The 11,672-nt window shown below is 54.7% G+C and overlaps 1 protein-coding gene across 1 annotated transcript; it reads right to left on the bottom strand.

Annotated features, from left to right (window-relative positions):
- Positions 1-6,945: 6,945 nt before the first annotated feature.
- LOC116217243 (Na(+)/H(+) exchange regulatory cofactor NHE-RF2-like) lies at positions 6,946-10,422 on the bottom strand. Its single transcript, XM_031555855.1, has 2 exons — positions 9,486-10,422; positions 6,946-7,334 (listed from the first exon to the last, which is right to left on the bottom strand). Exons 1-2 carry the CDS (start codon positions 9,498-9,500, stop codon positions 7,053-7,055), a joined length of 297 nt encoding a protein of 98 aa, XP_031411715.1. The 5' UTR covers positions 9,501-10,422; the 3' UTR covers positions 6,946-7,052.
- Between the last annotated feature and the right edge of the window lie 1,250 nt (positions 10,423-11,672).

Below are 11,672 nucleotides of genomic sequence, written 5' to 3'. Positions count from 1 at the left end.
CAATGCACAGCTTTTACTCCTGCCTTAGGGATGCCCCTCCAGCATACTGCACACACATCCCATCCCCAGGGCACACACAGCCCCTATATCAATGCAAGCCCTGTGCTCATACACAACTTCCAGGCAAGAGCAGGGCGCTTTTCTAGGCAAAGTACTATTCATCCTTCTTAGTACAAATTAGGGCTTGTCTTAATTAAATCCCGCTAACTGTGAGCACCCACAGGGCCAGAATTAACTGCTTTACCTGGGATGCTCTCTGGTTGCTCACGAGGGATGCTCAGCCTTAAGGGATGGGGAGCCACTGAGGCTGAATGCCATGCATGGTAGGAGCAGCTGAAGCCCCATGAGCCCCATCAGGCACTTGTGGGGTGATACAGTCCCATTCCCATGGAACACACCGGGGCAGGAGGTCAACCCACCAAGTAGTGAGCAGGGATTAGCCCACCCGCTGCCCTTTGTGCCGCTCATTTCTTCAAGGGGATTAAGCCCTGTAAATCCCTAAGAGGGTTTAGTGACATAACGCCACAGGACTCCTGCGGGGACAGGGGCTGCACTTAACAGGATTGGCAGCACCGAGGGTCTGTGTCAGAACCCCACCAACTCACCACTGCCCCATCCCCTCCATCTGCCGCACCACCACCTTGGGGAGCACAGCTCAGTGCCCTTCAACAGAGGGGAGGAGTGCACAAAGCCACCCCACATGCTGCTGCAGCACCAGTGTCCTTAGGAAATAGCCCTTTCCCTAGTGGTGACACTGCTTTGAGCGTAGCTTTCAGGATTCACTGCTAATGGATCTCTGCACTCACCCCATAACAGACTCGTGCACGACTTTAGTGGGAAAAAGAGAGACTTGGCCAAAAACCCAGCTCCAAGTCTGGCTACGGCTCAGGCGCATGCAGCAGTGGAACCAAAACACTGGGGGGTACAGGCAAGAGCAGCAGTGAAATTAAATTACAATATGGATCTTGCCAGAAATAATTGTGCCTACAATCCAGGTTTTAATTCCTTACATATAGAAATGCATGGACCAGGAGAAGCCCTGTGCTGATGAAGAGTTTAGTTTTCTCTCTTATTTCCCAACCTGGAGCCTCCAGAGGCCGCCGCCTGTAAAAGCTCCATGCCGAGAGACAGAGCCAAGTGCTGAGAGCCAAAACTGGACCTGAATTGAATATGCTGAGCTCTCCTGTAACATTGGGTAAATCACTGAATTTCTCAGTCTTGGTTTCCCTAACCAAAGAGCAGAACAAAACGCACTGAGAGGCAATGACACAACCATCACGTCTCACTTATGCACTGTGATGGCTGCAATTGGCACAGGGATATTGCCCTGCAGATTAAAGAGAGCTCTTTAAACCTCCATTTGGAAGCAGCATGCCTGCCCAACAGCTGGAAGCCACAGCCCCCTCCAGCCCAGGAATGCGTGCTGCAAAGCTGCCGTACGCTGCACATTTGCTCCATGTGTTTCCACTCCCCACAAGCACTGATGTCACCCTGACACCTTCCCCCACGCCTGCTGCCTCCCTCGGTCACAGCAACTCTCCAGTCCCATGCACCAACACAGAGCAGGAATATGCCCAGAGCATCACCAGCACAGGAACCAGGCATACGCTGCTGGGCACTGGGGATGGTGCTGGAGGGACAACACGACTGCATGGCCCCCACAGTTCATTCGGGGGGCTTAGGAACAAGTAATGCAGCACAAAAGCAATGTGGTTTTAAGGCAGTGAGCTCTGAAGTGTTGAGCACGCTAGAAATCAAAGTACTTATGAAAACAGACTGCTTTGCATACGGAAACAAACTCATCACAAGAAACACGTTGCAAAATTAATAAATGAAGTCTGCCCTGCTGATTTCCAGCCCCATAGCTTGTGCCACTCCCAGGAGCTGCACCACAATAGGATCACCACCCTGGCCCCATACCGCTCACAAGGACACAGCAGTCACAGCACAGACACAGCACTGCTGCCAAGGTGCATGCAGAAGGCCCAGCTTGTGCCAGAACAATTTCAATTTATTGGAAACCATTTAATAAATGTGCACTTCCAAGCGGCTGGTGGGGAATTTGTTATCAAACCAAACTGCTCAGAGCATCCCACGAGCAAGAGGGGCTGGGGCTGACTGTGCTGGAGCCACTCCCATTGGATACTGGTGTTTTAAAACATTTTGAAGGAAAGCCTTCAATTATCCAGGGGTGCAGATGGGAGAGACCATGGGATGCAGGACTCAGGGGATGCAGAAGGGTCACATCTCCTGGTGTCAGCAGTGTCACCAGTCCAGGATGCGCTCACCCACCCGCACTGCTGTCCCCTCACAGGTCTCCAGGGCTGACCCCTCTGTCCCTTTGGGAGCACACAGCCCCAGGAACAAAGGCACTCGGCAGGGCGCAGCTCCTCCTGTCTCTATCTGCCTCTCGCTTTTGTGTTTCACTAAAAATATCCCACGGAGGAAGTTTCAGCTGCGGGGTGGATGCTCTCCTCCAGGGATGGGCTTCCTGCACCACCCGACATGAAAATCCCCCCCGGTGAGCTGCACGCTGCCCTGCAGAGCCCCTTCTCCCAGTGTTGCGGCAATGCCCAATGAACCCCTCTCTGTGGGTTCATCACGATCTGAGACTCCGGCACATCTCACATGCCACAATGCCAGCCTAAAGCTGACAGCAGAACAAATAAAGTCAGAAATTAACAGACTGCTGATGCTCAAGGGGAGAGCAGAGAAGATTGGAAAGCACAAGGATGGGATTAGCCCTGTCTCCAGCAAGGCAATGGGACAGAGCCCCAAACTGCACAGACCCAAACAGCCCTCAGCTGCCTGCACAGCGCTGCACTACAGAGAGCTGCAGAAATGCATCCAGCTCCTGGAAGTCCCCAACACTCCTGGGAAGGTACTCTGCAAAAATACAGGTTTCATCCCCCTCCTTTTCACTAAGCACCACCTTCCTGGGTGGTCAGGGAGGGCAGTGGTTTGAAAAATGGCTATTTGTGTGCATTTTCCCAATTCCCATGTCGCTGTGAGCTGGAGCTGCTCCCACGTCGAGCGACACACGATGCCGGCGAGCACAGCTCCATCAATAATGCAGTGGGGTCAGTGCTAGCACAGGGCTGCCGGCTTCCCTACATGCCAGCTCTGCCTCTGGGACTGGATTAATATGCTAATCCCAAAAGCAAGCCCAGCCTCAGCTCTCAGGGCCGAGCTCCAGCATCACAGGTCACTGCCCCCAGGCTCCTTGCAGCCATTTCCCCTTTTCCAGCAAGGGCAAAGGACACCACTCTCCATCTCAGACCCACAGCATACAGCAGAGCAGTAACCCAAACTGCCAGGGGCATTGCTGATGCAGCAGCTCCAGAGCAGAAATGGCTTGGTAAGGTTGGTGCTTGTAAGGGAATGTTCCTGCTGCCAGGCTGCATCCCTACACCACGCCAAGCTGGGACTCAGCAGGAGCCTGAAGCAAACTCAAGCAGAAATAAAGCTGCAACTACTGCAGTGTCCACAGAAAGATGCTGCAGGAATAGCAGGGAACACAACTGGGACGCAGCCACAGCTCCCCTGCTCCATGTTGGAGGGTTTATCTGAGCCTTTACCTGCCCTGGGCAGGGAAACCAGGGATGGGTCCTGCTGTCCCCTCTGCTCTCAGCCACTGAGACTGAGCAGCACAGGATGCTGTAGGGAAGTGCTTTAATTTAAGCCACACACTTATTTAAGTTTTGTTGTCTTTTTTTTTTTTCCCCTCCTTTCTCTCCGAAGTTCATAATTACTGCAGACACTTCTGCTCATGTTAGGCTTTATTACATCTCTGTGGTTATTCTACAAGCCCTAAATTTTGGGCCTCAACTGAATTGGCAAAGTTCTCCAAGAACATCTGTGCTATGTTACTCCTCTCTCAGCACTCCGGCAGAAAGCTGGCGGCAGGAGATGTTGCAATGCAGAGTTTTGTTTGCAATAGAAACAAAGCTCTTATTCCTGACCCCAAACAGAAGGGTAAATATTTACCCCCCTGAAGTCAGCACTGCTCACACCTGCAGGACCCCTGGGCTCAGTGCTCCTTGGGGAGCAGCACAGCCATCCCCAGGCCCCCAGTTGCTCCTGGTGTGTAGTGGGCTGGTGGCACACTGCATTGTCACTGCAATGCCCTAAGTCCAAAGGGATCACCCATTTTCCAGCTATTTATGGCTTGTGGAACAAAGCTAAGTCTGTACCATTCTCTCAACGTGGCCAGGTCCCTCCAGAATTTCCAGTATTAAGAGCTGAAGGGCACCACTCAGCAACTGCCCACATCACTGCTCGCACTGCGCACAGACTGTGGTGTGGCAACGGGACCAGACCTCTGCCTGCAGCACTGAGCCCATCACCCAGCTGCAGGGATACAGCCAAGCCCAGCATGCAGCACAGCCTCAGCATTCCCATTTAACACCTGGACACGAATTCCCCTGCATCAGAACTGTGAGAACAATAAGCTGCTTGTGGCCAGGAGCTACTAAAGATGTGCGCTCGCTATGCAAATGATAAAGGAGTCACTGCATCTCCAAATCATGCTTTGGTGTGACAAGAACAGCAATGGGAGAATTGCACCATTCCAATCGCGTCCCAAAGGCCTTGCTGTTGTTCTTGTTTTTCCTGCAAACACAGCTGGAGAACAGCGAGGCACCAATCCCAACAGCCACAGGCAGCCCTACACCACAGCCCTGGACCTCAGCTGCCGACACACTGCAGCACGCACCCCTGCTGCCTTGTCAGCCCAAGCATTCATTTAACAGTGCTGCCCCAAAGGCACCTTTGCAATAACAGCAGCTCCCAGCAGGCACTACAGCAACATTGCAGAGATGGGGTCACATCTCACCTCCCTGCATCAGGGTAACCGGCTTTGTTTGCCTGCAGGGAAAACTGCACCTCGGATTCACAGCAGGATTCTTCTAGAGAAGATTTTGGACACTCAGGTGTGTCTCCTTCAGCTGTAAGGGAGAATGCACTGCAGAATGGGGCCTTGCAGTCCCTGTGGCACCACAGCCGTAAGTCCCCACGGTGCTGTGCTCCACCGGGCGCACACTGCTGGCAGCCAGCCCTGCCACCCTGCTCCCTGATTTTAAATAGGTGCTGAATTATTCATAGCACTACAGTGCTTGCTGGAGGCACTGCGTCCAGCACACCAGGTCACACCTTAACCTCACTGCCCAAAGCTGCTGGCACTTCTTGCTCTAAAACAAGCAGGGGGGGAGGCTGGCAGAGCTGTGCCCACCCTGACTGCTGCATCACATCCCTGCTGCCACATTTCCCTCCTCGTTTCCAGTTGCTCCTTGCTGTATTGAACAACTGCCCAATGCCTGTTGCTGACCAGACCTGATTTAGGGGAGCCCAACTGCAAGGCCGTCAGCCTGCCTGAAGCCTGCACTGCAGGATGCAGGGTGCTGCCTCCCTGAAGCAAGCCGGGTTGCGATGCGCAGAGCCAGGTCCTGCAACTCCAGCCACCTGTGGCCCCAGTGCAGCAGTGACCTTGGACACAAAGTCCAACAGCACTCAGCTGTTCAAAGCGCTGCTGCAGGAACAAAACAACTGCAGCGCCACTGCAAGCACCCAGTGGGCTCAGAGCTGCTCAGCAGCCCCACAAAGAGCCCCACTGGGGGGAGTGACACTCCAAGAGTCACAGCTTCTGGGGTGTCCCCATGGATGGTATCTACCTGGGACAGTCCCACTGAGCTCTCCCCAAGGCAAAGTCACCACAGGTCACTACGTCCTGTTTGGGCACTGCATCTGCTGGATGCCAGCACAGGTTTTGGCACCACCAGCCCCAAACAGAGCGGTTGCTCCATGCGCTTACCCTCACCAACCCCACAGCCCCTCCGCAGGGGGGTCCAGGCACTCCCCCCACACTGCACCCCCCCGCCTGCTCAGCTCTCCCTGTCCCACCCTCTCCTTGGAGGAGCCGAAACCCAAAGGCCGGAAAGGACCAGCCCGTTCCCCGCGCCCAACTTCCCGTCAGCACAAACTGTTGGATTTCACCCAGCAAAAGGAACAGAGACAGGATAGGAAACCCCCAGCCTGGGAAGCTGTGCATAGCCCTCCCCACTGCAGCCCCTCTCTCCCCAGTTCCCTTCTCCTGTCCCACCAACCACCCCAGGGGGTTATGAGTCCCACTGAACTGACTTCCACTGTCACCCAGAGCCCTTTGGATACCTTCACATCACAGCCTAAAGCACCCCCAGGAAGGGCTGCCCCCCAGACCAGCACAGCCCTGGAACGGGCACAGCCCTGCCCAACACAACCAGTCTCATACAAGGAATGGTCAGAGACAGAACCCCACTCATAATTCCACTGCCTGCTCTATGCCTCATCCCCATGCAGAATTTGCTTGAGCTGTTACCCACAGGGGCTCCTGAGGGCAACAAGTATTAAAGCTGGATTTGGGAGCAGGGAAAGCCTTGCACAGCCTGATTGTAAGCAGCACCACAGGGCTGCAGGGTTCACCCCTTCAGTGATTCAGGTGGTGACTGCCACGTTCACACCCCATGCATTAGCAGTGCTGGGGCTGAGTGCTGCATATCTGTGCGTGCAAGGCTGTGCCATCACCGCCCTCCCAGCAGGGAGCCAGCCACGGAAACTGGACATCTTCCACCTCAAATTCTTTCCTTGCTGAAAAGGAGTTTACCAATAAAAGGCGCTTACTTCAGAATCACAGCCCAGACTCAGACCACTTGAAAAAGAGCTTATTTCCTTCCTATTTCAGCAAAAAGCTGAGAACACATTCAACCCAGCTGTTCCCTCCATCCTAGCAGTAACAGGGAAGAAATGGACTGAGTTAAGGAGACCAGCTTCACCACATCCACAGCCTGAGCTGCCTGTCCCCAGACAGGGACAAGGGACGACGACATCAGCCAGGGCAGCCGGGTTGTCCCCAGGGCTGGCTGTTCTCCTCAGCTCTCTGTAGGTCCTCCAGGAGCAGCCAACACTGCTTCCAGCAGAGCAAACAAGGCCATGGGGCAGCTCACCCAAAGCCACATACAGAAGATTTGCTGATGGGAAGCGCACTTGCAATGGGACACATCCTGCTGTCCAGCCACACATCATGCCACCAGCTCTGTCCTCACCTTCCTGCTGCCGTGTGAGGAGAAGCTGTGTGAGTGTCGCTGCAGGCTGCCCGTGCTCAGCTCCAGCTGTGGCTTCCACACCTCCCCGTTGTCGCTGCCCACTGACTTGGAAGGCGAAATGCTGGAGCCCAGCAGGATCCCACTGTGTGCCATTTCCTCTGTGCATGTCAGGCGCAGGCTGCACAGGTACTCATCTGTCTCTTTGTCCACCACCAGCAGACGGGTCTCTGTCTCCACTGCTTTGATGCGCTGCACCACCTGCAAAGGAGAAGGAGAAGTGAGCAGAAGCCCAGAGACTCCCCACTTCTTGGGGGGAGCTGTACCTTAGGACCCTCAGCCCATTGGTGCTCTCCTGCTGCTTCCATTTCACTGCAGGGTCCACATCCATTGCTGTTTCTATAGGCAACGGGGGAGGAGGGCAGAGATTTGGCATCCTTTATGATGGCACAGCCTGCAGCCATGGGTGACAGTGACAATTTCTTCCAGCCCAACCTAAATGATGGATCTGCCCAGCACAGCTGCACACACACTGCTGGACATCATCCCTTCTGCTCCACTTGCAAGTGTGCTGTTCCATCACACAACATGCATTCTGAATCCTGCTGCCTGGCTTCATCCTTCACAGGGACAGCACAGTTCCACTGCATGAAGAGCCCTGCAAATCCTTACCTCCCCCCTCCCCCTTACCTGGGGCTTCTTTCTCCCCCCCATACCCAGGGGAAGGGCAGAGAACCAGATGCAAGGTGGAAAACTAGGTTGCACCAAGAAACAGAGCACAAATGCAGTGTCTCAACTGCCTTTGCTACACTCTCGACATCAGCATCCTGACCCCCCCCTTCTCCTCCATCATCCCCCGAGCAGATTTATGAAAGCAACAATCTGATCCGTGCATTCATCCCTCCGTGCGATGGGACAGCAGAGATAAGGGAAACCAGCACCAGGAGATGAGCCCATCCCTGCTGGTCTCCAGCTCCAGGCACAGCTGAATGGGACCATTGTCCTCATACAGCCTCACTTTTTCACTTTTTTTTTTTGTTACTGCAGATCGTCTGAAAGGAGCTGGCGGTGTCAGCCCAGCGGGGAGGAAGGGGAGCACAGGGCAGCTCACACGTGGGAAAGTGGAGAGCTGTGCTCAGCTCTAGGGCAGTCGAGCGGGCACATGAATACAGCACAGCAGGATGGGATGGGAATGGGGAATAATCGAGAACATATGAGAGAAAAGGGCAGAAAAAGACTCCAGAACCCTCTGCCTGCAGCCTCAGGGTGGTATCCCACTGGGCACCACCTGCTGCCTGCATAGGCCTTCATAATGAAGAGGAGGATGGTATCACAGCTCTGCCACCCTCCCCAGCTGCAGTGGGACATTGCCACCACTCATGGCCCTGGGACAGCCTGCATTTGCTGGGGAAACCCTGAAGCAGAGCAGGGTTCCTTACAGCTCCTGCCCTATCTAGGTCAGACTAGCCAGATACTGCAACCGCCAAGGTTAGAAGTGACAAACGAGCCTAATGTGCAATTAGCCAGCATTTATTTACTCCCCTGCAAGCTCCATTCAAGGTCAACAGAGCCAGTATCTGCAAATGAAAAAAAAACAACCAAGATGAAATTTATAGACTGCAGACATGGCTGCATGTGCTGAGCAAACCAACCCAGCGAGCACCAACACCCATCGCCCCGCATTTCGAGGGCTCCAAACCATAACCTGCTCGCAGGCTGCTGCTCCACTGAGCCCCAGAAAACCCATCTGCTCTTTTTCAGATCCACTTCTGTGCAACACCAGGTGATGCCGCTGACACTGGCACTGTGACAGGCCACATCTCCAGAAAGGGACTGGGAGCAAACAGCTGATGTGCGGGGGTAGGGAGTGCAGATGGGCAGCAAGGTGGGGAAGCATGCAGGAAAAGCAATGGTAAAGTCCTGCACATTCCGCCCTCCTTCTCAGGCCCTAGAGTTTGGGTCCTGCAGACACCATTGCAGCACAGCAGTTCTCACTACTGGCAAGAAGAAAAGTCACACAGATCCAACGTAGCACAGCAGATCTGCCACCGGTGCAGGAGCTGGGCTGGTCCCTGCCAAGCACCACACACTGGGGAAACCACAGTTGCCAGGACATGTTCCTCAAAGCAGCTGCACAAAGCAAAGCATTCTCCTTTTCGGGAAACCCCCAAACTGCCACTGAAACTCAAGCATCGTGCAAACTGCACTGCGAGCACTGGGGAGCTCATATCACAGACCCCCAACAAGCCCCCAAGTCCTTCCAAACAGCTGCAGCATTGGGACAGCAAAGCAGAACAGGACAGCACAAGCATCCCAACCCAATGCAGGTTGCATGAAGCACTGCCCATGGTACAACAGCTTGGCCTTAGAGATGGAGCAGCAGGGTTAAGAGCAAAGCACCCCGTCTCCTACCCGCCTCCGAGCCATGGCCAGCACCCAGACCCGCAGCTCTGAGGACAGCTCAGTCTCCACTCTGCATCCGGCACCTCTGGATCTGCTCCGCACAGCTCCCTGCCCCACATCCTCCACGGCTCCACCCAAACCCGCTCCCACCCTGGGAGCCAGCACTGGCCCAGAGCAGAAGCCTGCAGCCCCAGAGAGGGTGCTGGCAGGGGCTCAGTTTTTCCCTTCCACTCTGGTGTCACCAGAGTGGACCTCGGGGCTTTCCCATGCCACTAGCACAGCTCGGTCACCTCTGGGCTTGCTTTGCTGGTACAGATGCATGAGCAGAAGAAGGCATTCTACCTGAGACCACCACAGCACAAGCTCCCACACACTCCCCAGGATGTGCCATAGCCACACAAAGGGGCTGCTCTTGGTCACGAGCACTGTGGGCACCCCATGAGCTATCACAGCCACAGGACACAAATATGTCCCACACACAGCCCCATTCCAGCCCCCTCCAAGGTTTCGCTGTGCCATGGGATCAGAATTGTGGCACCCAACTGTTCTGCCCACTACCAGAAGCAGGCTGCAGTGCTGTATCCCAGGCAGAACAGGACACCCCGGGAACACATCCTGCTCCTTATAATGCTTGCTTTGGCCAGAAACAGTTACACTGAACAGCAAGGCCTTGTTTGCTTCCATTGCCATCCTGCTGCAGCTTCAGATGTGCGTGGAGAAGCGTTACTTGTCCAAGGACAGCAATCAAAACAGTGTGAAGAGGAGAGGCTGCAGCAGTGCTCAGTTCCAGCTGTGCTCATGCACCAGAGCAGCATAACCCATCCTGCAGCATGCCCTTGCTTGGCATTTTACTGGGGAAAGTCATTCTCGGCTGGGCAAGAAGAGCAGGTCCTGGGGCATGCTCAGGCACGGGTGTCATTGCAACAGGAACAATCTGGGCCTGTTTGCTCCCCAAAAGCCCCAGCCCCATAGGACACCCCATCCTATGCTCCACAGCAGTAATGTCACAGCTCCATCCCTCTTCCACAAGCTGGAAACAGGAGAGGGAAAGTCTCCCCTATTCCCTTTGGTCTTCAAGAAGCCCCTGCTTGTTTCAAAGCCACAGCAGGCCGCCTCGGATCTGCTATCGCTCCTTCCCCAGCATCCGAATTCCAGCAGGGAGCTGCAATGCTTTCCAACAGGAGAGCGCCTCCCGCCTCACTGCCCAGCAGGATCAAAGCATGGAGCCTCCTCGGGTGGTTTTGAAATCACATTCAAGACAAACATCAACTTTCACAGAGCTGGCTCAGATTATCCAAACAGGCAAAATCAGCATGAGAACCTATGAATCTAAGCACAGGAAGGGAACTGAGGGCTTTATTGGAGTCACCTGAGCTGCTCACGTGCCCTGAAAGGTTCTGCCCTGGAGAACACCATATCCATGCCTGTAGGTAGAACTCAGAACCCATACACACATCCCAAAAGAGCGCTGGATCTGAAGGCTGCACAAGGCACAACCCTGCTGTGCAACAATACATCACTGGCAGAGATGCCAGGCCCCTGCACTCAAGCCCTGGACCCAACACACCATGGTGCCATGCAGTGGCTGCCCTAGCCTCACTGCTTGTTCTCTGTGCTGAGCTATTTAACAAACATTTGGTTTTATAAACAGAAATGGACACGGCCTGAAGCGTGCAGTTCTTCCTGCAGAGCTAGCACCCGTCTTACTTGGATCCCCTCCAGTTCTGTCCGTGCCCTATAGCAGATACTAAACCCTAAAAAGCCCTATCACCTTTCAACCATTCAAACCGCTAAACATCTGCAGAGCTCTATCTGTAGATTTGGAGGCATCTTTGCTCAGTCCAGGCTGCAGCAGCTTGCCTAAAGTGGCCGAAAAAAGCACCGAGCAGAGCCGGAAATAAAGCCCGGGTCTCCCGATTCCTTTTCGCCACAGATTGCGTAACACAGCAGTGCCCTGCCCATGCCAAAACACCTTCAGCTCTCCCACCTCGCTCTCCCGGCTGCCACGATTACAACATCCTCCTGCAGCGGGGACACGGCCGTTCTCGTGGGAACGAGGTGTTCCGGGCTGCAAGAACTCCAAACAGGCCGAGTCCTGCGTTGTGTCACCCACCCCACCGGGCACCACCAGCACCGCGCTGGGACGGGATGCTCCGAGGGGATCCAGGGTGATGCCCGCACCGCGGCCGGGGGGCT

Source organism: Meleagris gallopavo, chromosome 16, assembly GCF_000146605.3.
Source record: "Meleagris gallopavo isolate NT-WF06-2002-E0010 breed Aviagen turkey brand Nicholas breeding stock chromosome 16, Turkey_5.1, whole genome shotgun sequence".
Lineage (NCBI taxonomy): Eukaryota > Metazoa > Chordata > Aves > Galliformes > Phasianidae > Meleagris > Meleagris gallopavo.
Note: the sequence above shows the minus strand (reverse complement) of the source record. Positions and strands in the feature narration are given on the sequence as shown.